At 40.8% G+C, this 25065-nt stretch overlaps 2 protein-coding genes and 1 long non-coding RNA gene across 5 annotated transcripts in view; 2 read left to right on the top strand and 1 right to left on the bottom strand.

Moving 5' to 3' along the window:
• Positions 1 to 15358, top strand: part of ACOT12 (acyl-CoA thioesterase 12) — a 49990-nt gene extending 34632 nt beyond the window's left edge. Inside the window, exons 8-16 of one of the 2 annotated variants that reach the window (XM_059175377.1) lie at positions 147 to 297; positions 952 to 1007; positions 1519 to 1582; positions 3200 to 3283; positions 8356 to 8489; positions 10346 to 10474; positions 11929 to 12055; positions 12524 to 12676; positions 13425 to 15358. In XM_059175377.1, the coding sequence (XP_059031360.1) occupies positions 147 to 297; positions 952 to 1007; positions 1519 to 1582; positions 3200 to 3283; positions 8356 to 8489; positions 10346 to 10474; positions 11929 to 12055; positions 12524 to 12673 (895 nt within the window). In that variant the 3' untranslated portion in view covers positions 12674 to 12676; positions 13425 to 15358. Of the gene's footprint in view, positions 1 to 146; positions 298 to 951; positions 1008 to 1518; positions 1583 to 3199; positions 3284 to 8355; positions 8490 to 10345; positions 10475 to 11928; positions 12056 to 12523; positions 13072 to 13424 lie in introns of those variants that run through there. The other variant, XM_059175376.1, reaches the window with a different exon arrangement.
• Positions 296 to 25065, bottom strand: ZCCHC9 (zinc finger CCHC-type containing 9). Of its 2 annotated transcripts, XR_009354041.1 has the most exons (8): positions 24975 to 25065; positions 23415 to 23824; positions 19562 to 19712; positions 19248 to 19340; positions 17239 to 17307; positions 15308 to 15347; positions 4259 to 4429; positions 296 to 700 (listed from the first exon to the last, which is right to left on the bottom strand). XR_009354041.1 is itself a non-coding variant. In XM_059175379.1 (6 exons), exons 2-6 carry the CDS (start codon positions 23796 to 23798, stop codon positions 15873 to 15875), a joined length of 816 nt encoding a protein of 271 aa, XP_059031362.1. In that variant the 5' UTR covers positions 23799 to 23824; positions 24975 to 25065; the 3' UTR covers positions 15406 to 15872. The 2 variants fall into 2 exon arrangements, 1 of the variants encoding a protein (XP_059031362.1); XM_059175379.1 differs by lacking the exons at positions 296 to 700; positions 4259 to 4429; positions 15308 to 15347 and adding an exon at positions 15406 to 15991.
• LOC131832417 (uncharacterized) overlaps positions 24466 to 25065 on the top strand; it is a 40494-nt gene continuing 39894 nt past the window's right edge. The window contains exon 1 of the long non-coding RNA XR_009354043.1: positions 24466 to 24611. This is a non-coding gene — a long non-coding RNA (uncharacterized LOC131832417). The remainder of the gene's footprint in view (positions 24612 to 25065) is intronic.

Here is a 25065-nt window from a genome sequence, read left to right as displayed (position 1 = left end):
TGCATAGATTTGTGATGGAGGAGAGAGAAAGCCCAAGGCCAGTCATTCTTTTTCTCACTTGGAAGAGAGTAGTGGTGGCGGTCTTGGGCAGAGGAGGCCTGGCTCTCTCGCGTTCTCTGCCCACGGCCCTGTGTCGCCCTCTGCAGTGTGGAAGTGGGAGTGCGTGTGGAAGCCTTTGACTGTCAGGAGTGGTCTGAGGGCCAAGGCCGGCACATCAACAGTGCTTTTCTCATTTACAATGCTGTCGATGATAAGGAAGAACTGGTCACATTTCCCAGAATCAAACCCATGTCAGAGGTCAGTTATTAGCATGTGAGTTTCAGTAATCAGATCCCTTCCTGGGCGGGGGAAGTGGTGGGTACAGAGCTCCACCCAGAATCCCCTCACACCAGTAACGCCTTTCAAGGCTATTCCTCTTTGGATATATATTTTTTTCTTTTCTACATCACAAAGTAAAATGGACTTTTTCTTTTCTTTCTTCTTCTTTTTCTTCCCCAAGTCACTCTTATCATTTGTTGGAATGACAGAGGCCCCGGAGACCTCACCTCTGCTCAGCCGCGGGCTGCTGTGGGCAATGTATCATCTTCTGGGTTGTACTTCTGTCTTCTCCCGCCGCTTTACATCCGATTCTCTCTGCTGCCCCGCACCCAGTGGAACTCTACCTTCTCCTTGGTGCCAACTCTCACCTTTTCTACAAACTCTGCAGTGAGACATAGGTGTCATTTTGGGAACAGAAATGAAAACAACCACCGCTTTAAAAAAGGAGAGAACAGGGCTGTCAAGATTGTGTTTTTACCCGCGCCCCTGCCCTTTGTGGGTGATGAGGGCGGTTCACACAGAGACTGTGTGTGTCCCAGCTAGCCCTTTCAACGGAGTTAGGAGAGAGAGACTTAAGGACTACAGCACTAAAATATTAGAAATTTATTGATTTTCCTTTGTCTTTTATAAAAGGAAGATTTTAGACGGTATCGTGGAGCTATTGCACGCAAGAGAATTCGCCTCGGCAGGTAAGGATGCGGATGTAAGGATTTTATGCTATCATCTCTTATCTAACAAATTATATAACAAAGGGCTCCTCTGTGTTCCCACATAATGTCAAATGAGAAGGTCTGATGTTTCCTGGCTGGAGGCTAACTGTGACGGAAATTGTTCTTCCTGATGGTTCCACTATTAAAAGCAGCTTTTAAAACTGCCGATACAGGCCCAAGAAAGTGACACGGTTACTGTTGTGTGCTGCATGCATGGAAGAAAACTTATTTATTTATTTATTTATTTTTAAAGATTTTATTTATTTGACAGACAGACATCACAAGTAGGCAGAGGCGGGGGGGGGGGGAAGCAGGCTCCCTGCTGAGTAGAGAGCCCGATGGGGGGCTTGATCCCAGGACCCCGAGATCATGACCTGAGCCGAAGGCAGACGCTTAACCCACTGAGCCACCCAGGTGCCCCAGAAAACTTATTTATTATTAAACATTATTATTATAACATGTTACTTAACATTTTCATTTTTTTTTCCAGAAAATATGTTATTTCCCACAAAGAAGAGGTGTCACTCTCTGTACACTGGGACATAAACAACCAGGTAACGGTGTTATTATTGGCAGCTCTTTGTGTAAGAATCAAGTCATTATAAAATGGAAGATGGCATCATTATAAAAATGACAGATCCCATGTTTAACTGATTCAGGTTGTGCCTGCACAGGTTAGAGGAAAAGGAGCATTATATCAACCAGTCCTTTCAAAACGAAACAAAACCAATCAGTAAGCAGTTTCCAAAGCACAGACCCTGAAGGCTCTGTCATGGGATGCATTCAGGCAGCGTGACCCTGGGATCTGACTTCTCAGTGATTTGTGCTGAATAACATGCCTTCCAGCTTGCATTTTTATGATACAACAACAAAGTATTGGGCATTTTAAAAGTTTTTTTTAATAGTTTTTAAAAAAATATTTTATTTATTTATTTGACAGACAGAGATCACAAGTAGGCAGAGAGGCAGGCAGAGAGAGAGGAGGAAGCAGGCTCCCCGCTGAGCAGAGAGCCCAATGCGGGGCTCGATCCCAGGACCCTGAGATCATGACCTGAGCCGAAGGCAGAGGCTTAACCCACTGAGCCACCCAGGCGCCCCATTGGGCATTTTTAAAGTTTTTGACCATAAAATAGAAAGGGAAATACAGATTTACTGATTACATTGTTAGGTCCATAATCAAAGGAGCAAGACTGATACAAAGAGGTCAAGCAAAGCTTTATACTGCGCCAAGCACTGAAAATCAAACGGACCAGCCAGGGCCATCTCTTGCAAAGAGGCGACTTCTCTCTGCCTTATAGACTAGCTTTTAAGGGCAAAGGCCATGTGGTTGGGCCTGGCCACACACAGGTGACCAATGATATTGTAACAATTTACACTATAGTAGATATTTGAACTAGCCATTCACCTTGGTCAGAATTGGCGCCCAAAATGCACCCAAAGGGCGGGGCCCATACTCCTTAGTAGCTAGGGAGACAGTATGGGCCCCCACTGATTGGATACCTCCACCTGGCCTGACCCACCCTTGTATTTGGGCTTTGTTACCTGGGACTGGTTTCCCAGACTTGCTTTTAAGTAAGTTCCCTGGGGTGGGGGGAGCGCAGGGTCAGTTTAAGTTTTACTGCATAAACAACAAAGTCATTATTCAACTGGATGGAATTGCTCTGGCTAAATAGGCCCTTACAACATGTTGATTCCAAGTCATATTGAAAGGTAATGTTGTCTTTCCTGTGGACACCCATTGATGTGATGGACACTAATTTGCAAAGCATGCAGGCCTCGTGTTATTTTGTCTGAATTCTGAATTAAGAGTTGGGAGACAGAAATTATGTTACCTATAGCTTAGTTCTAAGCTCAGCATTACCACTTTGGCTCTAACATTTCCTATTTTCAAAGAAGAAGCTATTTGATCACCTGATGCCTGGGTGGCTCAGTCGGTTAAGCGTCAGCCTTTGGCTCAGGTCATGATCCCAGGGTCCTGGGATCAAGTCCTGCATCGGACTCCCTGCTCAGCAGGGAAGTCTGCTCCTCCCTCTGCCTGCTGCTCCCCCTGCTTGTGCTATCTCTCTCTGACAAATAAATAAAATAAAATAAAATAAAATAAAATAAAAAGAAACTCTTTGATCCCATATCTGTGGGTTGAACTCTCAGCTTTTACAATATTTGTATTTTAGGGAACCCTGAGTAATGCCAATGTGGAGGCTCTCAAGAATCTGGCAGCCAGAAGTGGTTGGGAGGTTACCAGTGTGGTGGAAAAGGTAGGAGGCATCTGGGTATACACACAGCCCGCTGTCCCTCACAAATGAGAGTGGTCATGGTGGTGGTGTTTCTGCTGCTCCTGCTGCTGCTTCTAAGAAGGTAAAAAAACTTTTCTGGGAGACTTTTTCTACAAGCCAAGTATCTTTCCAGATCTGTCTCTAGTCCTCCATGCTGGTGGACTTGGGGTCCTTTGGTGCGCCCCACACATTCCTACCTCTGATCTTAGTCTCATACTCCACTTCTCTCTCCTTCTCCTCGCCATCAGCCTCCATCCTAACTGGTCTTTAAGCCCCAGGACAAAATGCTTCTGCATGAAGCCTCTTCTGTCACCCCTGACTGCAGAACTCCCCTGGTAGGAACCCTCTTAGCACTTAACTTCTTCAGAGTCTATGTGTCAATTAATTACTCACCGTCTGGTGGCATTGCGTCCACAGCTATGCTGAACTGATGTCAAGGTCTTACATAGTAATTTAACTTTCTACTCGTGGTCTTTCCTCCTACCTAGATGATGAGTTTCATAAGAAAGAAGCCTCGTCTTGACTTCTTAGCACTTTTTTCCATTGCTTTGCAGATCATCAAACCTAAATGCACATGTATTATTTTGGTTCTGATTTTATCAAATTTCAGAGGTATGTTAGGAGACCGTGGCAGGTGGTGCCCATACTAACTAGACTATAAGGTCACCAGCATAGATAGTCCCAGATCGCAGCAGCCCCAGATCACACCTGGGAGGGGCTCAGTCACGCCAGCTCTCTATGTTCACATCCAGGGTGTACTGGTTTTTTCAGTGAAGCAACAGCCTCTACAATGGGGTGACCATAGGTCCTAATTTCCTGGGACAGTCCTGGTTGTGCCATCTTAATTAGTGATTGGTCCACCATCATCATCATCATCCAATTAGTGATTGGTCCAATCATGATTACTAATAAAGCCTCCATGCCCCAGTTTGGACAACAAAAGACATGGTCACTTACCTTAAAATTGAAGTAAACTCAGGTACGACTTCACTGATTCTTTTCAACTCTGACCTCTTGCCAGTGTTTTGTTCTGGGTTGTTGGCTTTTATTATGTCTTTGTCTTCACTTCTGAGTCCTTTCAAGATCTCCCTTTACCCTCTTTGGATCCACTTCTGTTTCCATGCATGCCTAATTCAGTGATGCAAAAACATAGGCTTCGTGTTATAAAATGCTCTTTTTCTCTTTATCCCACATAAAAGATGCTTCAAGACTTTGTTTTCTTTTACTAGTATGAAATCTGCTTCTTGCTTCTAAGAATTCTAATCTTCTTGCTGGCTTCTAAGCAACATTGGAAAGGGCAAACATGCATCTGGAATGAAGGAAGACAGCATGTTTTGTAAAGCCACATAATATATAAAAACTTCAGTTCTAAAAAAAAAAAACAAAAAAAACTTCAGTTCTTTGGGAGTTTGAGGCCAAAATAAACCTAAACCAAAAAAAAAAAAAAAAAAATGCTGTGTTTGTTAGTGTCTAAGAAGAGCCATCAATATTCTTAATTTTTGGACAGATACTTATTAGGAGGTATAATATAATTAAAGCAACATTCTTATATCATTTCTGTTGAACTTGAAGCCCTCCAGTTCTTTAGATTATATTTATGATAAAACTTGGATTTTTTCCAGTTCTAGGCTATCCTCTTCTCTCTTACTTTTTAAAACTTTTACATTGTTTTGATTTTAAAATACAGCTCTCTTTTTTCTATCATCTTTTCATTGAATAATTCTTACGCTGTCTGTTGTGAATCATACTAATTCCAGGTTTTAAAATCCACACTTATTGTTGGGCAACTCTCTCAGGTCCCCTCCCTCCTGTGGAACTTTGTACTATTTTGCTATCGCTCAATACATCTTGCTTTGCTGCCCACCAAAAAAAAAAAGAAAAGAAAAGAAAAAAGAAAAAAAAATCTATACTTGTTGATACAAATTAGTTAAATGTCAAAAGTCTATGATTTCTGGCATTTGTAATTAAATTGGGTAATACTTATTCCTGTAATTCATATTTCTAGGTACAGTGATAGAATTGATAGTAATAATGCAAGGGACAAAAGTAATACAGGGAGCACCCTCACCCTAAAGGAGCTTGTAGACTATTTTGGCAACATCACACATACCCACACAACAGCAGAAAAAGGATTTTCAGGTAGCTTATGAACAAGTGAGCATTGGTAGTACTTAAATCATTAAGATCATCTCTTAGCCCAAAGTAAAGCAAGACAGATATTTAGAGAGAATTTTGGAGAGAGGCTGATTCTTTCCTCCTTGCAGATAGCTTATGTAGATGCTGGAGGGTGGAAGGGGCTGTCCGGGAAGTAAGCAGCTCCAGCCAGATCCTCAGGGTAGGAATCAGCATGGGTAGGAGACGGACTTGACAGAGTGATGATGATGAAAGCCAGAATGGCAAGGACTGCTTGAAAACTTCTCCACGGAACAAAACCCAGCACAGGAAACAGACCAGAGGACACTCTTCTCACTGAAGCTGGGGAACAGCTGGCCCCAGAGCCCCAGCTGTCCAGTTCTTTTCCCCTGAGCCCTTGGGGTCATTCCCCAGGCACCTCCTAGGAAGGTTAGTCTCCCCTCCCCACCCTCTGTATAAAATGATTTTGTCCTCCTTCCCATAATATTGTCGCAATAACAACAGAGAGTGTAAAACAGATAGTATGAAATTCTAAGATGAGATCCTTTTCAGCTGTTTGTAGAAGATATCCAAATCCATTAAACAGAATCTTATTAGAATGAAAAAACAGTATCATTATGAATGGTTAGAAATTGAAAGCTTACTCATTTTAAGCTTCATTTCATAGAATAAAATTCGCCAGACACCAAGTGATAAAAATGTTTGAGTTGGTTACAGATGGAATTTAACCTGTGTTCTTCTGAGCGTGAAAGAGAACATGTTCTCTTGAAGAGTTGGTCTTGGAGAATTTTTTTTCACTCAGCGGAAGTTGGCTTTTCTAAAATACTAGGGTTTAAAGAGATCAGCACCGACGTCCACCGTCCTTGTCAGCTTTGTCCACATCAGTGCTGCTGATTCTCACTGCACAGCGATGAGGAGGACTTTCTGCTACGTTCACCTTATGGGAGAAGGATTGAGATCCGGCTCACTCGTCCAATGACGTCCTTGGTGCTGGATAGGTTTAGTGAGCTCTGTGAAGACAAAGGTTAATGGTGGCTGCTCAGTTTGGGGTTCACTGTGGCTTCAGGAAGCAGGAAACGTTGTGTCTACAACCCGGGGAGCAGCTTCCCGGGACAATGCTGTGACAGTTTCCTCGGGCTGCTGTAACAGTACCACAAACCAAGTGACTTAAACCACAGAGAGGTATTATCCGTAGTCACGGAAGCTGGATGTCTGAGATCAAGGTGTTGGTAGGCTTGATTCTTCTTGAAGTGGGAAAGGCTGTGCTAGGCCTCTCCTCTTGCTGCTGCTGCTTTGCAGGCAATCTCTGTCGGACCTTGGCTTGTCAATGTGTCACCTGATTTCTGCCTTCATCTTCATATGGGGTCCTCCCAGGGTGCACGCCTGCCCCCAGATTTCCTTTTCATCAGAATATTAGTCGTTCCTGGATTGGGGCCCACCCTCCTACACTTTAACCTCATCTTAACTAATCACACCTGCAGTGACCCTCTTTCCAAATAAGGTCACATTCTGAAGTACACAGAGACCTGAAACATAGGAATTTGAGGAGCCCCACTTCGGCCCTTAGTGAGTGCTCAGCCCTAGATTCCATCCCTCTCCACCCTGACTCCATTAGTGTAGAGCATGGCTGCCCCAACGCCTAAATTGGACAGAAGGTAAGGAATTCACCCAGGCCACCTGCCCTTACCTCCTCTGAGACTACAGGGCCCCAGACTTAGGGTCACATGGCCTCCAAGTTCTGAGAAGACGACTTCCTTCAGGATTTACACCAGGGAGCCTCCTTTTACTCCTGCCTGTAAAGGTAGGCATGGCTGTGCTGGGGGTGAGAGTCTGCCACCAGCTGAGCCCCATTCATGGCTTTCTGTTTGATACATGTCCACGGCCCAGGACATGTCCTCCTTTGTGTGCTTAGTTTAAAGACAGTCTTGGCACAGAGGTCAATTGGGAAGGTAGAATAGTGTAAAAAGATAGCCACTCCTTTTCTTTCTAGGCTGCCTTTAGTCAATTTCTTATTTCTTCATTCTCCTCTTGAAAATGTTTATGTTTAAATAAAGGTTTTCTCCCTCACAGCCTGACTTGTCCATCTGCTTGATTCCTGCAGTGAAGTCTTAACCCTCTGTTTGTTTGTCTTCTCACAGCTTGTTGCCATGGGGATGATTATAAGATGGCACATTTCAGCACGAACTTCAAAGCACCCTGAAAGAGATGGAGGAAATGGGCAGGATAGAAATGTGTTCCTAGCTGAGCACATATCTCTGATTATTAGCAAAAGTGCAATAGCAGGAGAGTTTGGAGTAATAGGGGATAGGTTACTGTTTATGTCAAATGGCTCCCAAGACAGGCGTCCTCTTATCTAAGGAGTAACAACATTAGAAACCCAGGAACTGGCCTCTCAGGAGGATGGGCCCTTGTGATTTGCAAATGAAAGAACGCTTTGTGCTGAAGTAGCATGGTGCTTCAGCAACCCTTTTGCAAGGTTGAGTTGGTTCTGGAGGCGGTGGCTTGCTTCCTGGGTCCCCTTGGCATGCTTGACATCTTAGGAAAGTGTCTGAGGTCCTGGAGGGAGGTGAAGCACTGACTTGCCTATCAGCCTAATGCTGTTTCTCTGATGATGGGAAACATCACAAAGAGATAAAAAGAGAACGGCTTACATTTTTTAATTTTTCAAGAGAGACCTTGTTGCACAATAATTAAATAACCCAAATCTCATATTATTTAGAGGACGCAGAGGATAACGTCCTGGTCCAAGTTCTAGACACCCAAGCGTTTGAGGTAACATTACCAGCGTCTGGCTGCATTAGCTATTCAGGTGTCAAGATGCCTTAGATGGTACAATCAATGTATGACTCTGTGTGGTTTTTAAAGTCGAAATATCCATTTTTCTCTTGTAATTCATTTTTTTGCTTGTTATTATCTTTTAGATAAAAATATATACCCTGGAAGAGCATGACATTTTATCTGTTTGGGTTGAAAAGCACGTGGAAAGACCAGCACATGTGGCTTATCATCTCCTGTCTGACTTTACCAAGAGACCTTTGTGGGACCCCCATTATGTGTAAGAATTATTTAAAATATTTTCTTCAATGACATCATGTAAAGGGCGGCCTCCATATTGCAATCCATCTCCATTGCCCGACATAGGACCCATTGTTTATAAGTTAAAGAGTATATTTTAAAAACTTGCACTGCACTGAAAACTGCATCCCATGCTACTGAGAAAAAAAACAAAAATTATTTTAGTCTTTTATTTATCATTTCTATTGAGTTGACATGCTTTATCCACATCTGGTGTCATCCTACCGACAACGCCATGCTTGGTATTATTTCCACTTAACAAGAGAAAGGTTCTGGGGCTTGCCAAGATTGCTTTCCTAAGCAACTGAACCGGAATTGGAACCCAGATCCATCAGGCTCTGAATTGCACACCCTTGTACTTTAATATACAGTTTTGTTGCTCTCGAGGAAGTGTTTGTCAAAATTGTCCTTCCCCACCTCCCTCTCTTGGTATTTCATGAGGGGTTCCTCCTTCTTTTGGTGAGGTAGCATTCCCTGGTGAGAAGCTGAGGGGCAGCTGGATGATACTGAAGTCAGAGGCATTCTTTCCTGCTTTTCCTGTCTGATCAGGGCCCGCTCCTATCAGCCTACATCTCTTCCTGCTGTTACTTCCTGACTCCTGCAACCCAATCCAGTCTCGGCCATTCTCACCTCTTTCCTGGAGTATACAGGCTGTGCACCTTGCGGCCTGCACCGGCTGGGTCTGACTGCACTCAAGCCATGCCCCTTCCTCCTCCGAGGAGTCCCAGCTCCGGGGCCATGGCACCTGGGCCCTCACTGGGTGTCTTGCTGAAGGAGGGGATCGGTGAGATGGGCTTCCTGTTATATCAAGCATTACCATTTACTTCCTAATCTTGATGAGATAGAGGCTCATCTTTAAAATGGCTAAACTTGGGGGCCCAGGTGGCTCAGTCGTTTGAGTGTCAGCCTTTGAGGTTCAGGTCGTGATCTTGGAGTCCCAGGATGGAGTCCCCCATCAGGCTCCCTGTTCGGTGGGAAGTCTGCTTCTCCCTCTGACCCTGTTCCCCCTCCTCAATCTCTCTCTCTCTCTCTCAGATAAATAAATAAAATATTTTTAAAAAATGGCTAAACTTGATTATGATTGATACCTTGCATTAGACAATTTTTTAAAAGATTTTATTTATTTATTTGACACACAGACAGAGATCACAAGAGGCAGAGAGGCAGGCAGAGAGAGAGGAGGAAGCAGGCTCCCCGCCGAGCAGAGAGCCCGATGTGGGGCTGGATCCCAGGACTCTGGGATCATGACCTGAGCTGAAGGCAGAGGCTTTAACCCACTGAGCCACCCAGGCACCCCTGGGTTTTATTTAATCCTCACCACAACCCCATCGTTATTATGTATATTTTACAAATGAAAACACAAATAAAGTGACTTGCCTAACATAACGTAGATAGGAAGTGTACATTTGGGACTCAAAGACAGGTTGTTTGACTCTGAACTTTGTGCTCTTTCCAGGATACCATATTCCTTTATCTAACAAGTCCTTCTTTGCTGACTGTCCATGTAAATCGTTACTCTTCAGATGTTATTATCATTCACAAATAATTTTGTGGAAAACAACTATAAATGCCTTTCTCCAAAGTGTGGAGGGCAGTGACCTTAGAATCACACGGCCACCATTCTCTCCATCACATGCATAAGTATTCCTGCAGACCTAACAGCTTTCTAAAGATAGACTTTGAGAAATAATGCCGGCTTTGGCAGGATGGTTATGTGAACAGAAGAGTGAATGTAGGCCTCAGTAATGGAGTTCTGCAAACAAACAGAAGAAGTGAATGCCTTATTCATAGCAGGTGGGAAAGTGTAGCCTTTCTTTCACTGTTGTATTTACACAGGTCCTGTGAAGTGATAGATTGGGTGAGCGAAGCTGATCAGATATATCATATCACTTGTCCTATAGTGAATGGTGACAAGCCCAAAGACTTGGTAGTGCTTGTATCACGGAGAAAGCCTCTCAAAGATGGGTGAGTATGAGCAACGCAAGTGCTGTAGTGATGTTTTGTAGAAGAGAGTAGAATGAAAAAGTTGATATGAAAATAAGGAAGGCAATATTGGCATTTCTGGTCTTGAATGAGGTTCATCTGAATTTCTTCTAGATGAACATTTAGTTATTTTTAAAAGGCATTTATTAAATGCCACCTGTGTGCAAAGCACTGTGCACGATTCCTGAAGAAGTCCCTTTTCCTTTTCCTATGCACACATCACATTGATAGTTAGCAAACCTTTAGAATATTCCATTATCAGTAAAAATGCAGTGACTGCCAAATAAAACATCAGGAGCGGTTTAGAATTTACAAAGGCTCAATTATGCTAGACATTTAAAAGACCTGGCTGCCAGCTAGGGCTTTTCACTAGAGTGCTTGTTCCTGACTTCTCTGTGGGCATTGGACTTCTCTGGGCATGGTGTCTATGTTCTAAGAAGTATCCTAAGAATTCAAAGAAATAAGTAGTAGAAGCTTCTCAGATATTTAAGGGCTACACTTGGAACTGGCCAGCATAATTTCCAATGTCAAAGCTGGCCTGTGGAAATAAATCACACACATGTGTGCATAGGAACACACATGGATGTTCATTGTAATATCACTATATTTATTTATTTGACAAAAGGTAGAGAAATAAAATGAAGGTCCGTCTTATAAATTAGGGTAGAGCCATACTGCAGAGTACTATGCCATCATTAAAAAGGTTGAAGCTGGGGCGCCTGGGTGGCTCGGTGGGTTGGGCCGCTGCCTTCGGCTCAGGTCATGATCTCGGAGTCCTGGGATCGGGTCCCGCGTCGGGCTCTCTGCTCAGCGGGGAGCCTGCTTCCTCCTCTCTCTCTGCCTGCCTCTCTGCCTAACTTGTGGTCTCTCTCTCTCTCTCTCTCTCTCTCTGTCAAATAAATAAATAAATAAATCTTTAAAAAAATAAAAAAATAAAAAATAAAAAGGTTGAAGCAGCTATAGAGGCACTGATTCAGAAATAACTCCAAAGATTTACTGGTAGGCAAAAAATCAGATTATAGGCTGATATTTATAACATGCATTTATGCAAAAATCTGTACATGCATTTGCTAATGTCAGTGTTATATATTTATAAAAAGTTGTGAAGGGATACACAGCAAAATGTTAACATTTGTTAAGGGTGGTCCTTACAACCCATTAGGGCATAACAAAACATGCTTAGAACTTGACTCCAGCCTTGTGGAGTTGTGCAAAGTTTAACTAATTCTTAGGCAGACAACACCTATGGCCCTTATTACCCTTTCCTACACTTGAAGGTAGCCATAGAGAATGTATGTGTGGAGCCCTCATCTAGGAGAGGGTTCTCCATAGTTGCACTTCTACTTATATAAGTGGAATTCACTGCAGGAATTTGTTTTCGAACAACTATCCTTCATTTCTCACAATAACTTAGAGAATGTCCTTTCATTTTTCAGTGACAGTTACATGGTGGCAGTGAAATCCGTTATTCTACCATCAGTCCCACCTTCTCCACAGTACATCAGAAGTGAAATCATCTGTGCGGGATTTCTCATCCATGCAATCGACAGCAGTTCCTGTACCGTAAGTTTGATGAAACATCTGCACCTTAATTTGCTCCTACAGATACAGAGAAATCTTTTACCCACATTTCCTAGTTAAGTGTAATTCTGTAATGTGTGTCCACATCAGGAGAATCCTGAGGTCATCCTTTTAGTTCCATTCCAGAACATCCCCAGAAAATCAGGACCATAGACTCCCCTATACCAACTGGATTCAGATCCCTGCTTGACTCCCTTTCTTGGAGTGCCTGGGTGACTCTGTGGGTTAAGTATCTGCCTTCTGCTCAGGTCATGATCCCAGGGCCCTAGGATGGAGTCCCTTATCAGGTTCCTTATTCAGCAGAGACTGCTTTTCCTTCTCCATCTGCCTGCCACTCCCACTGCTTGTGCACTATCAAATAAATAAAACCTTTAAAAAAAACCCCAAAACTTTTTTGGAAAAGTCTCAGTCAATAAACAATTAAAATAATGTATTTTCTTTTTGAGACAGGTGTCATACTTCAACCAGATTTCTGCTAGCATCTCTCCTTACTTTGCTGGAAATCTTGGTGGCTGGTCAAAATCCATTGAAGAAACAGCAGCCTCTTGTATACAATTCTTAGAGAATGCTACTGAGGATGGATTGATAAACATATTTTAAATGGTAAACTTTCAATTACCTGTAATTTTATTTCCCACCTTTAATTCCAAGTACACTTAGCCCTGAAAACTGGCAAGATTTGGGGCCACAAAATAATTTAGTTTTGGCTTAAGCAAAAGGCAGTAAGGGGTTAAAAAATAAAATTGGTCTCAGGTCAAATACCAGTGATTTGGATTGTATTATTAGAAGAGTTTTAACACTGTTTTAGATCATCTGTGGCTTTCCTCCCTTCTGGGGGCACGGGCAGTGGAAATGGCCCGTATGCAATTTTGTATGGACCATATAATGGTACAAATATAGTTTAAAATGATCATAAGCATTTTTACGTTACAGAGAAACATGTGTTCTGTTTAAAATTTTATGAAATTTTAAAATCAAAAATGGTAAGTTGGCTAGTTGATTAATAGTGTGGGACTATTCTATATATGGCAGATATCTGTACGTCACGAGCATCTGACAAGACGTATTACATGTTTTAGAGCTTTAAATTAGGAAGACATTAAAACATAATGGAATTCAATCAATTTCAGTAATAGGAACTACTTTACTAGTGTCATTTCACATATATTCAAGGTGGCTGACCAATTTAGTATCTATTGCTATATATACACACAAAAAGTACCTGCAAAATGTGATATCACAGAGAAAGAGGGTATTAACCGAGCTTTTCTTTCATAACCATTATACTAGCACTTTATTCCCCAGACTTCAAGATTCATTATTCTACTCTGTGATTTGTCTTAACTCCTAGGACAAACCAGCACATGTCAAGTTGGCCTCCTCTACAGGACAACATTTAAGAGTTGAAGGACTTCTTCATGAGAGTTTAGAGCGTTAAGAAATTAGGTACATCCTGCCATCCGTAGGTCAAATCTCTACCTCTGCTTCCCCTGCCTACCCCTACCCCAGCCCATCTACTTCCCGAACCTAGGTCTGGTGGTTATTTTTATTCTATGTCAGCAGGCTTTCATTTACACGAACTTTGGACTGTGCTTCAATTTTATGAATTAACATTGACATACAGTAAGAAGAGTGGATATGCAGGTTTAAATGACTATACAGATCAGAAGTAGATTTTTGAGAATATTGTTAGATTTTAAAAAAGGCAAAAAAATTAGCAATAAAGGGGTTACATTACACTAAAATTTTGTATGGTAAAATTTCAAACCTCTCCTGTAACGGAGATGCTTCTAACTTCTGCCTATCGGAGGTCTTTGAATTTATATTTTTTTGGAAAATTACTGCAATAATGATTTGAGGTGTTGGTGAAACATCCAAGGAGGAAATGAAATCAGGGATATTAGGACAGATGGATTTAGGACTCAGCCTTGGAAAAGTGAAAGATAAGCTTGTAAGAGGTGGCATTTCCAGAGGATTGATGGAAGAATGCTAATGACGAAGTCCTAGGGGATGCAACAGAAAATATTTTTTTAAAGATTTAATTTATTTATTTGACACAGAGAGAGAGATAGTGAGAAAGCACAAGCAGGGGTCGTGGCAGGCAGGCAGGGAGAGGGAGGGGGGAAGCAGGCTCCCTGCTGAGCAAAGAGCCCTATGTGGGGCTTGATCCCAGGACCCTGAGATCATGACCTGAGCCGAAGGTAGACACTTAACCGACTGAGCCACCCAGGCGCCCCTCAACAGAATATTTTTTAAATGTAATAAAATATTTCGTATATTATTTTTCTGATACACTGGTATGTCAAATACGTATTTTCCCCTCAAGTCTCCTCTCCATCCTAAAGCTGCATTAGAATGCATGTGACCTTGTTTGACTTCATCACAACCACAATCCCAAGTACCTAAAAGAGTACCAGAAACACAGCAGGAACTGGAGAAAGATGCAGTGCATAAATAAAGTTAATGTTTGCCTTCCTCACTTGAGGAGGCTTTTGACTCTCCAGAGTCTTTGGCACCTCATAGGACAGGTGAAATAAATCTGGGTGTGTTTGGACTAAATGTCTAAGACAGTACTGCTGCCCTCTTCCAGCTGCACGACTTGGGTGATTTCTTTTAAATGGCACTCCTTTCTGGGAGGCTGAGCTATATTCTATCCTGTTTTCCTCTCATCAAAAATAAAACAACAGCTCCTATTAAAACTAGCACTGTTGAGGTATGCAGACATTAAAATAGAGAAAAGTGTTTCTTTTCTTATTTGGTAAATATTTTGCTTTTGAAGCATCAGTGAATAATCACAGCTGTTTCCTTTAGTTACAAATGTATCCAATCAGGTAAAATTCCAAATGAAACACACAATCCACTGGAGTCATTCCATTAAACAGTACAATGGGAGCCATAAGCCTTGTGAAATATATGTATTAAGTATGCATGTATTCATCAAATCAAAGAAGCTAATGGGTCTCTAATTAGTGTTCTAACTCTGTTACAGTGAAAGTTGCATTCTCACCTGGACGCATCTAAAACATGTGAACAAAATGCTGCTAAGAGTAATATACAGTCTGTTAAGTGACATCATTCTGGCCGAATACCCAAAACTAAATTTCGGCTGGAATTTCTCTCTTGAAAAATCAAGGACAAAGAAGAGCTGCTGTTAAGTATTCTTCTATTTTACCTCAATAATTTGTACTTCTTTATGTCAAAACTAAAATAAATATTAACCAAAATTAATCTTACCTAGACTTCACAAAAGATGGTATTTCCAAAGGGTTTGTACCTGGACATAAAGAGAGAATGGCTAGTACAATCAAGAATCAGGTATTCAGAAAAAAAAGTAAATAGCAAATGAATTTTTATTATCTTAAAAATATAGTGGATTTTGTGGCAATTAATAAATTCATAATAAGGTGGTATTTTGAACAAAGAAAACAATCTAACTAAAAATTCAATTCTAAATGCCAAGCAGTAAAACTTTATGTAGGGGTGGTTCACATTAACACATACTTTTTAAGAAAAAGATAATTGTTACAATCAAGCATACAACCACTTAGTTATACCTAAGTTCTGTTAAAAATGTTCTTTTAGAGAATCCAATTCTAACGTCTTCTACTTCTCCAGTGATTTTCTCCAGTGATAAAAGAACTCTTTAATGGACAGCACTCAGGAAACTATGCAATCATTCCCTGATCATACTGGTATCTACAACACAGGTCTCCAAGGGAGCCCAGATCCAATCTGCGAAGTAGGCCCAGTTCAGAATGTTTAACAATGAGGTGGTAACTAATGACAGTACTAATCATTATCAGAAATTAACAACTTTAGGCATCTTTGTCTTGGGTTTTTGTGGTTTAGGTACATCCAAAATTTCTTCATAGTCGGCGCTCATTCCCTTTGCCAAGCGACCAACCGTGACCATTCGATCTGTCAAGGAATGGAAGTTAGAATGTAAGAAAAATGGTAATCAAGTACATCCCTGTAGTTTGGAACTGGCTGAGCAAAGGAACTAGTTTTGACATGAATAATCACAAGGAGGGAAGACTCCATCACTAAAGGAGAGTGAGCATTCTGTAATTGATTAAAACCCTTGATTTCAGAGTACCGCAGGCAATTTCTCATCCCAATTAGGGAAATGCAGCAACTGCTTTGCAATGCACAAATTGATGAGAAAGCTCTTTCATTCTTTCCCAGAGTTCATCATTATAGAGTCAATGAATTCCAAGAATCTGTAAACAGTATGACTTATGAAGCATCGGTTTTAAATGCACAAGATTCCACCTGTGAAATTATACAACATCTGCTTGTCAGTCTTGTCATTCGGGAAATGGCAACCCTCCCAGGAGGGAGAATTCAAATTCCACTTCCATCATTTCAGTCCTCCTGCCTACAATGTAGTAAAGACTGTCTTCTTCTAGACAAGACCGTAAACAAGAACTCTGGGTTTTCAAAGGGAAATGTTCAGGTAGGAAGTAAGAATGAGCAGATTTTGTGTAGTACTGTCACTATTTGAGACAAAAAGAAATGTGCTTTTTCCCTAAGAAGTAGGGAAGTAGTTCTTTCTTCCATTCAAGATTATCATCATTCCAATCCAGGTAAACTAATACAATAATCATTTCCACTTCCCTCACATACATATAGTGAACATTTTTGAAGTTTTGATGACCAACAGCAGTATTTCATTAGACAGAAAATACAACTGGCCTGATGATGTGTACCTAACAAAATTTTAGTATTTTTGGCTGTTTTTGCAATCAGCTCTGAATCCTTCAGATATAGATGAAGCAAACCATTTGTGAGAATGCTCAATCATTAAAATATTGAGTGATTTTCATATTTTTTATTTCCTCTTAGTGAATCAGTATTTTTCTGTTGGTGACAGAATTGGCTTTATTATTAAATTCATTAGTTGGCAGTTAAAAATGTGTATAAGTAAGATGCTTTGTAAGATGAGGGTCCTCTAGGGCTTAGTGGTCACCATTTCCCACCTGACAGTACCAGCTACTAGTGCTCAGTTACGAATGCATCTACTCCTGACAGAGAAATGACTAGACTGTCATTGCAGCAAGAAACCGGATTGTCTTAAAATTAGTGGTACCTCAGTACTAACAAAATTCAGCAAAAACACAGAATAATAACATCGAGCCTTCTAAATAGAGGCCCATAGATCTCACCTGAATTCTGACTCTCAGGGCAATCTTTCTTAAAATGGTCCACAGAGCCACAGAGTCTACAGCAACCACCTATTAAAAGAACAAAGTCACTGAAAACTTCTCATACTTACAAGGGACTGTAATGTCTCAAAGCACTTTTCATATCTTATTTGGTCCTCACAGCCTTGTCAGTGCACAGGGAGGTGGAAACAGGAATACAGGTAGGTGCCACCATTCCTGATAATAAGTCCACTCTCTGTCCTTTTGATCCCACAGAGCCCTAAACTGTACCTATCCACTAGTTCTTGCACCTGGCCTTCAGGAGAGAAGAGGGACAGAGGGGAGAGAGATAATGGAAGAAGGTACTTGTGCTCTGGAGTGTCCAAGAGCCACTGCATATAAGATCATTAACTGTGGTTACATAGGCAAAGATTTGTGAACTGTTGAACCTGTAAGCAAAAGTCGTGTCCAGATGCATTTTGTCGAGGAGGATGTCCATATTTCTTATCAAATGATTAATGACCCCAAAAAGATTAGGAGCCATTGCTCATCTGTACAGGTCAGATGGGGGTGATCAGTTACAAAAGGAACCAAATTCACTTTTGTTTTAGTGCCTTCTATCTGTCAGGCACCCTAACCCTAATAAAAATGCCTGTCTGCCTACTTTAAGCAACATTCCAGGACTGTGAATTACCACACATGTAGTTTCTAAAATTAATCTTTCCCTTAATGGTCAAACACTATCACTTAATGGTCAAGCATTATCATGACATGCTTATATTGTGAAGTGACTTACCCAGAAATTTGACATTATAAGATGTAAACCTGGCTGAATTCTCACTTCTCTGTGATCCCTTCTTTCCTTGGATGCACTTTTAAAAAACATCTACTCATTTTGCATAACCATCCAAAGCCATCTTTATCATCAGTCATGTCATCTGACCTGTGTCATAAGTTTAAAACTGAAAGGCTCCTATGGGCCTTTTCCAGGGCTAGCTTCTTTACTGTTATAGGTGCCAAAGTGAAATGGGAGAGGGACCCTGAACAATCTATTTTAATTTTCAAAGCTCTTCAGTACCATAATTCAATCAATACCATAATTCATCAAATCTAAGACACTGAATATAAGCTATATCATTATTTTACAAACCTCTCAGGGATGAAAAAAAAATCCCTGCCAATTACATGGCACTCACCATTGGTAAGATATATTCTGAGTTCAGAGACATTAAAATGTGAGAAAATATACATCTTAGAACCAAGGAAATATAGTTTTTCATCTCCATTTAACAGGCAAGGAAAATGAACTGAGAGAAATAACAGAACTCAGCCAAAGTCCCACTAGTGAGTGATGGTAGTAGAGCTATAACCCATCAGTTTGATTTGAACGCTGTGCCCTTTCACTGGACTTCTCCCATGCAACCCAGGACATGTCATACAAGAGGTATCTGGAACCTGATGGCATCAGTTAGCACATAAGCACCTTACTCATAGTAACAGAAAATTTCCTTCTTAAAGCTTCGGACATCACAGACTTCAAGGAGCTTAAGATGTTAGTTGAGCTAAAGATGAGAGCAGTACATGATCCCACGCTAGACGATTACCCAAGGAAAGCATTCAGAAATAAAGATTACTATCATATTGAAAAGTGTCTACCAGCCCATCTATCCAAAATGGTATGCTAGCCTGTTATTAAATCCAGAACACTATTTTTTAAAGTCTTATATTAGCTTGAGATATACCCCCTTTGCTTCTGTTGTGTTTAAAAGTAGGTATTTATAACAGACTCTCACAAATAATGCTGAAACAAGCAAAAAGCTTAAAATATATACGTTAGCTTTTTGTCTTGATTAATATGTCATATTACACATAAAGTCCGGTACATAGAATAGAGTTTGATAAAAACTGAAGTTCTTAAGGTTTTGTTTTTTGTCCAAGAATTGATTCAAGAGCTAATTAAGACTCGATGTTAAATCACAACTCTGCATTCTAATTCACCTTTTCTGACATATAAGGGTAATGGTACTCACCATCAGCATAGAGTCCTTTGGGATTATCAGGACAAGATCTGGATAGATGCCCCATTTCCCCACAAACAAAGCATTTTGCAAAAGGAAATTCACCTGTAAGGATCAACATTTTCTGTTAAGTTGGCTAAGTACAGAACAAGTCATATAATTCATATTATTTTAAATAATCTGGGGAAAAAACCCTTATTTTTTATACAGCTTAAAATTTAATCTCAATTTCAAAATAATAAGTGGCACGCTCATGACAAACGCTGTCCCCCAAAATCCCACTTCTGACATTTACCACACTAAAAATCAATAGAAAGAAAACACACCAAGAGCTGGGTCTACTTTGGCTTTGCACTTGGTTATTTCATGCTCTGTGGACCCACACCGGTAACATATTCCAGTTCCCATATCTTGATTCTCAAGGGCAGCTGGGCAATCTGCAATCCCGTGGCCAGGTTTTCTACAATGGAAACATACCTGGGAAAACAAAATGTGAGTTTCCACATTACAAAACTACACTGGCTTTATTAATTCTTGAATTCAAAAATATCTTTAAAATGTCTTTCATTTGTTATCTAGCTCTTTTTAAAAAAATCTCAATGTTTTATCTGTAGAAAAAAGTTGTTCCATACATTCCTTAACAATAAACGTCATTTCCAGGAGAGGGTATCAGTACTTCTGAAAACCATCTATTCATAAATCCATCAATCTCAGACACAAAGTTAAAAATGGTTTCATAGAAACTACTTAAATGAATTAAGCAAATATGGACTATTAACTTCATTAAGGAGATGTCTTTTCTAGAAAAACTGAGTTTTCTGTGAAAAATAGAAAATGACCATAAAAATTATCAGGCATAATTCATACTAGTACTTACAAAGTTCATATAATTGAATACATTTGAGTCAAATGATGCCATTTAAATTATGATTCAAATTATATTTCCTACCAAAGAACGTATCTTATACTTTTCATAACTTTAATGCATATTCTTTAATACTCAGAATTAGGTGTTTCATTTTTAGAGTATGTACACAATACATTTTTTTAAGATACTAATTTTTTTGACAGAGAAAGAGATAGCGAGAGCAGGAACACAAGCAGGGGGAATGGGAGAGAGAGATGCAGGCTACCCTCTGAGCAGGGAGTCCAGTGTGGGGCTCAATCCCAGGACCCGGGATGACCTGAGCTGAAGGCAGGCACTTAACGACAGCCACCCAGGCGCCCCTACACAATACATTTTAAAAGAATAATTATAACATGAAATATCTGGCTCCAACATAACACTAAATAATTATTTGGTTGTTTTACATACTACCTACTAATGTGGAGAATAGTTTTTGCTGTAATGAATAAGAACAGTAGTCATAATCAAATATGGTGGATACTCAAAAATATGTAAACTGTTTTATATAAACTGAAAAAAGGTGTGTGTGTGTGTGTGTATATATATATATATATATTTCTTGGACAACAAATGGTTTATTTTTTCAAAAACTTTTTTGAAAAAAGGGGCGCCTGGGTGGCTCAGTCACTTAAGTGGCTGCCTTTGGCTCAGGTCATGATCCTGGGGGCCTGGGCTCCTGGGCTCCCCCTCACTGATCCTGCATTGGGCTCCCTGGCTCAGTGGGGAGCCTGCTTCTCCTTCTTCCTCTGCCTGTCACTCTGCCTACTCATGCTCTCTCTCCTTTTGTCAAATAAGTAAATAAAATCTTTAAAAAAATTTTTTACCAATTTTTTTTTAAATAAGCACAGGATTTTTAAAAAGCAAATTAAACAGGCAGATAAAAGATACAATATATTGCAACTATGTCCTCATTTTTTCCATTTCATAACATACTGGAAGAGAATGAACCCCTTTAAGTCTTCACTAACTTTTACATTTAGTATGAGGTGGTCCAAACAAAGAAAATGCAGTTTTATACAGGTTCAGGAAAAGCTAATGGCTAAAAACTAGATCACCATAATAAGAAGAGCAGAAGTCCTGGTGAAGTCAACATGGTCTCTAGTAACATGACAGTTCACTGATTAGGTTTTTACCTTTTCTTTTTTTTAGATTTTATTTATTTATTTGACAGAGAGACAGAGAGCACGAGGTGGGGGTGGTGCAGAGGGAGAGGGGCAAACAGACTCTCTGCTGAGCATGGCACCCTACACAAAGCTGGAAGCAGGGCTCCATCCCAGGACCTTGTGATCATGACCTCAGTGGGTCAGATGCTTAACCAGCTGAGCCACCCAGGCACCCCAGGTTTTCACCTTTAAAACCCAACAGTCACTAAATGCAAATTTCTTTTTATTTTTTTTTTCAAATGAAAATTTCTTGAATGATCCTAAATTTAACATAGATGGGACTATCGACAGTGAACATCATAAATTATCTTAATTTATTAGCAATTAAGAACTGATGCTCAGACTGAACAAACTACATACTTTTAAAATATATGCTTTAATAGAAAGCATTTATTTTTTTCTTGAAAACCAATATCTTTCTCCCTTAATTACAAATATAAAACTTCTCTTAAAAGGTCACAATATGGGGGTGCCTGGGTGGCTCAGTGGGTTAAAACCTCTGCCTTCGGGTCAGGTCATGATCCCAGTGTCCTGGGATCGAGCCCCGCGTCGGGCTCTCTGCTCAGAAGGAAGCCTACTTTCTGTCCTCTCTCTCTCTGCCTGCCTCTCTGCCTACTTGTGATCTCTGTCAAATAAATAAAATCTTAAAAAAAAAAAAGTCAATATAAATGTTTCGAATACTATGCAATTCATCATACTGCCTATGTCAATGAAATTATCTTTAAGTTACATTACCTTTAAGTTAAATTAGTTTGACAAAAAATTTTTTAGATTGTATTTATTTAGAGAGAGAGAACACACGCAAACAAGGGGAGACACAGAGGGAGAGGGACAGACTCCTCAGTGAGTGTAGAGCCTGACATAGGGCTTGATCTCATGACCTTGAGGTTGTGACTTGAGCCCAAATCAGGTCAGGTGCTTAATCAACTGAGCCACCCAGGCATCCCAATTAAAATATTTTTAAATAATGGTACAATTTAAATAAAGCTATCCTGATCCAAATAAAAATGATTACATTTTCTATCCATATTTATTCATAAGGAATGTTTGATTAGCATTATCTCTAAATAATTATCTGCAACTATATATAAAACTAATCCTGCAAATAAAAATGAAGGTGTGGGGCGCCTGGGTGGCTCAGTGGGTTAAGCCGCTGCCTTCAGCTCAGGACATGATCTCGGGGACCCAGGATGGAGTCCTGCATCTGGCTCTCTGCTCAGCAGGGAGCCTGCTTCCTCCTCTCTCTCTCTCTGCCTGCCTCTCTGCCTACTTGTGATCTCTCTATGTCAAATTAAAAAAAAAAAAAGGAAGGTGTAAATTGATAACAAATACTGATCTTTATGTAGTATCTTACTAGAAGACTTGGAAAATTCACTTAGAGAAGGTAAAGAATTATATGAAGTATTTCATTTCCTACGTCTGACAGTTTAAAAATCCAAGGGTGGGCAAAAGAAATCAACGTGCAGCCCCCAACATTCCTCTGAGTAGTATGGAGAAGGGATGGAGCAATGACTAGGAACAAACTCAAAGGATCTTAACTCTTGTTACTCTGCTCTGTTACTAACTAGTGTGATTCTTATTAGATCTCATTCCTGCGCCTCAGTTGTTCATGCATAAAGACAAAAAACATCCTTTCCAATTAAAGGGAACCACACATATTTAACCTGTTGCACTTAACCCTCCACCTTACTTTTTTTTTTTTTTTTTTTTTTTTTTTAAATGCCTGTTTGAAAAGAAGCTACTGGAAGGCAGGAATAAGAACATAGGTTTTGAAGTCAGACAAGCTCTGGGTTTGAATTTCATCTCCGCTACTATACTAGCTATGTGGCTGTCAGCACTTTTTTACACCTGCCTATACATCAGTGTTTTCTCCGCATATGAGACTAATGCTACTATCTTTATAGTGTTGTTGTGATGATTAATCACATCATGTACCCAGCATACAGGAAGTGCTAAAATAGTCCTAATGTTATTACTAGCCCTCAAAAAGATGCTTTATAAATCTAGTATGTAAGAGCATCAGATTCTGTTAGAATATACATGTGTGAGTATATGAATAATAGTTCTGACCTATATAAAGTAGTATTGCAGTTAAAGTAATGATCTTACCATTGCATTCTTCTTTGCTGCTTGTCTTTTTAGTCTTCTTCCTTCCCGTCGACTATCCTTCTTTAAAGCTACTGCAATTTCTTCCCTTACCTCCTCACTGTCTGTTGCTATCATCTCTCCATTATGAACTATCTGTGAGTTTTGTCTTAGGTATTCCATGAATCCATTTACATCTTCATTTAAGTACTCCTTTTTCTTTTTGTTCTTTTTGTGTTTTGCTTGGGGAGCATCATTTTTAACAGAGAGCCTTTTGGCTTCAAGTTGTTTATTCTTTGGTAGATTTTGGCTTTCTCCCTGGAAGGACCCCTTCTTCATGTCCTCCCATGATGTTGCAGCCAAAGGTCTCTTGTTATGAGTGGTAGTTACTCGGGCCCACCTGGTCATGATTTCATCAGCGGTACTTTATCAAGCTTTAAGACAAGCATGGATGTTAGTAACCATTAAAAAAAAAAAAAAAAAACCACTAAAGATCCACAGTGTATCACATTATGCCCATAAGTTAAAGCCTTGATTATTTAAACACTTCATTTAGATATCTGTATATTTAATTTTATAATATGCGGCACAGATATGCCTATAAAATAAATCGACCCTTACCAAAAGAGCTATCCCACCGGTAAAACAAACAAAAAACCCAACACATATATAAATGCTTAAAACTGTAAAACATTTGATAAAGTAACCAAGTTACCAAGTTACTTTGTAAAATTTGAATCACAAAGTAATACAGTGAGTGAAGTGACTCTTCCCAAATTCTGCAGTTTTCCTGGCTGTTTCCTATCTCTAAGTCCCAAGGCTACTCTCATCCCACCTTCTCGCTGAATCAGTTCAGTGCAAACAATCTGCATAGCAAATTAAGTACACAGAAATGCTGTTCTTTTGGCGCAAAGTTTGTCATTACAACCCTTCCCGCAGATTGATACGTAACATATACAAAGAGGTTTTTTTATGGTCACGTGAGGATGCTGGGTCTTCTAGCTCCTCAGACTATAAACCACTTCGAGCCCAGTGGTTTCCAATCCTTTTCAATTACTGAGCCGCGCCCCTTTGGGGGCGGCATCCCGTGTACCAAACAGGGTTAAAAACCTCAAGTCTCGTGGTTAGAAACCTCCCAGAAACACACGCTGAAGGGCGGAGCCAACCAGTCCGCGAGACGCTACACACACACTGCTCACTGCAGCTCCAGCGACTGTCACGGTAGGGACTGGAGCTGTCCTAGAGGTGCATTATCCCTCCTATGAGGACAAGGAAAGGGGGAAGCTCTGAGTATCAAGATGTAGTTGGGGGAGCCCACTGGACACCGGGTCCCGGTAGGGCTGGACGCGCCAGCCCAGGCGGCTAGCACCCGACCGCTGAGAGCCGTCCCCGCGACGGCGGCGCCCTGGGCGGGCCTCGGATCCCGGCACTCCAGCCCCATCTGCCGTTGAGAGCTGTGGGGGGCCCAGCAGTCAGTCTCTGCGCCTTTCCGCCGGGTCCCTGGGAGCGAACGAGAGAAATACGCTGCACCTGCCGGAGGGGTTCCCAGGGTCCTATCTCGCTCAGCCGCGCGCAACTACTTACCGCGCACGAATCCTCCAGGGCAGCTGAGTTAGCCAGCCAGAGAAGCCCGCCCCCGGCGACTGAGTCGGCACTCGGGACCGGAAATACGTCC

This window comes from Mustela lutreola, chromosome 5 (assembly GCF_030435805.1).
Source record: "Mustela lutreola isolate mMusLut2 chromosome 5, mMusLut2.pri, whole genome shotgun sequence".
Lineage (NCBI taxonomy): Eukaryota > Metazoa > Chordata > Mammalia > Carnivora > Mustelidae > Mustela > Mustela lutreola.
The sequence above is the reverse complement of the archived record's forward strand: the minus strand, read 5'-3'. Positions and strand labels throughout refer to the sequence as shown.

What these genes read in the sequence shown, in the direction of transcription:
- ZCCHC9 (XM_059175379.1), bottom strand. Translation starts at nt 23,798, where the DNA reads ATGACCAGGTGGGCCCGAGTAACTACCACTCATAACAAGAGACCTTTG. An exon ending in CAAAGGACTCTATGCTGATG is followed by an intron (nt 17,308 to 19,247) that starts GTGAGTACCATT and finishes TTCTTTTAATAG; the next exon opens with GTGGTTGCTGTAGACTCTGT. An exon ending in CCCTGAGAGTCAGAATTCAG is followed by an intron (nt 15,992 to 17,238) that starts GTGAGATCTATG and finishes ATTCCTTGACAG; the next exon opens with ATCGAATGGTCACGGTTGGT.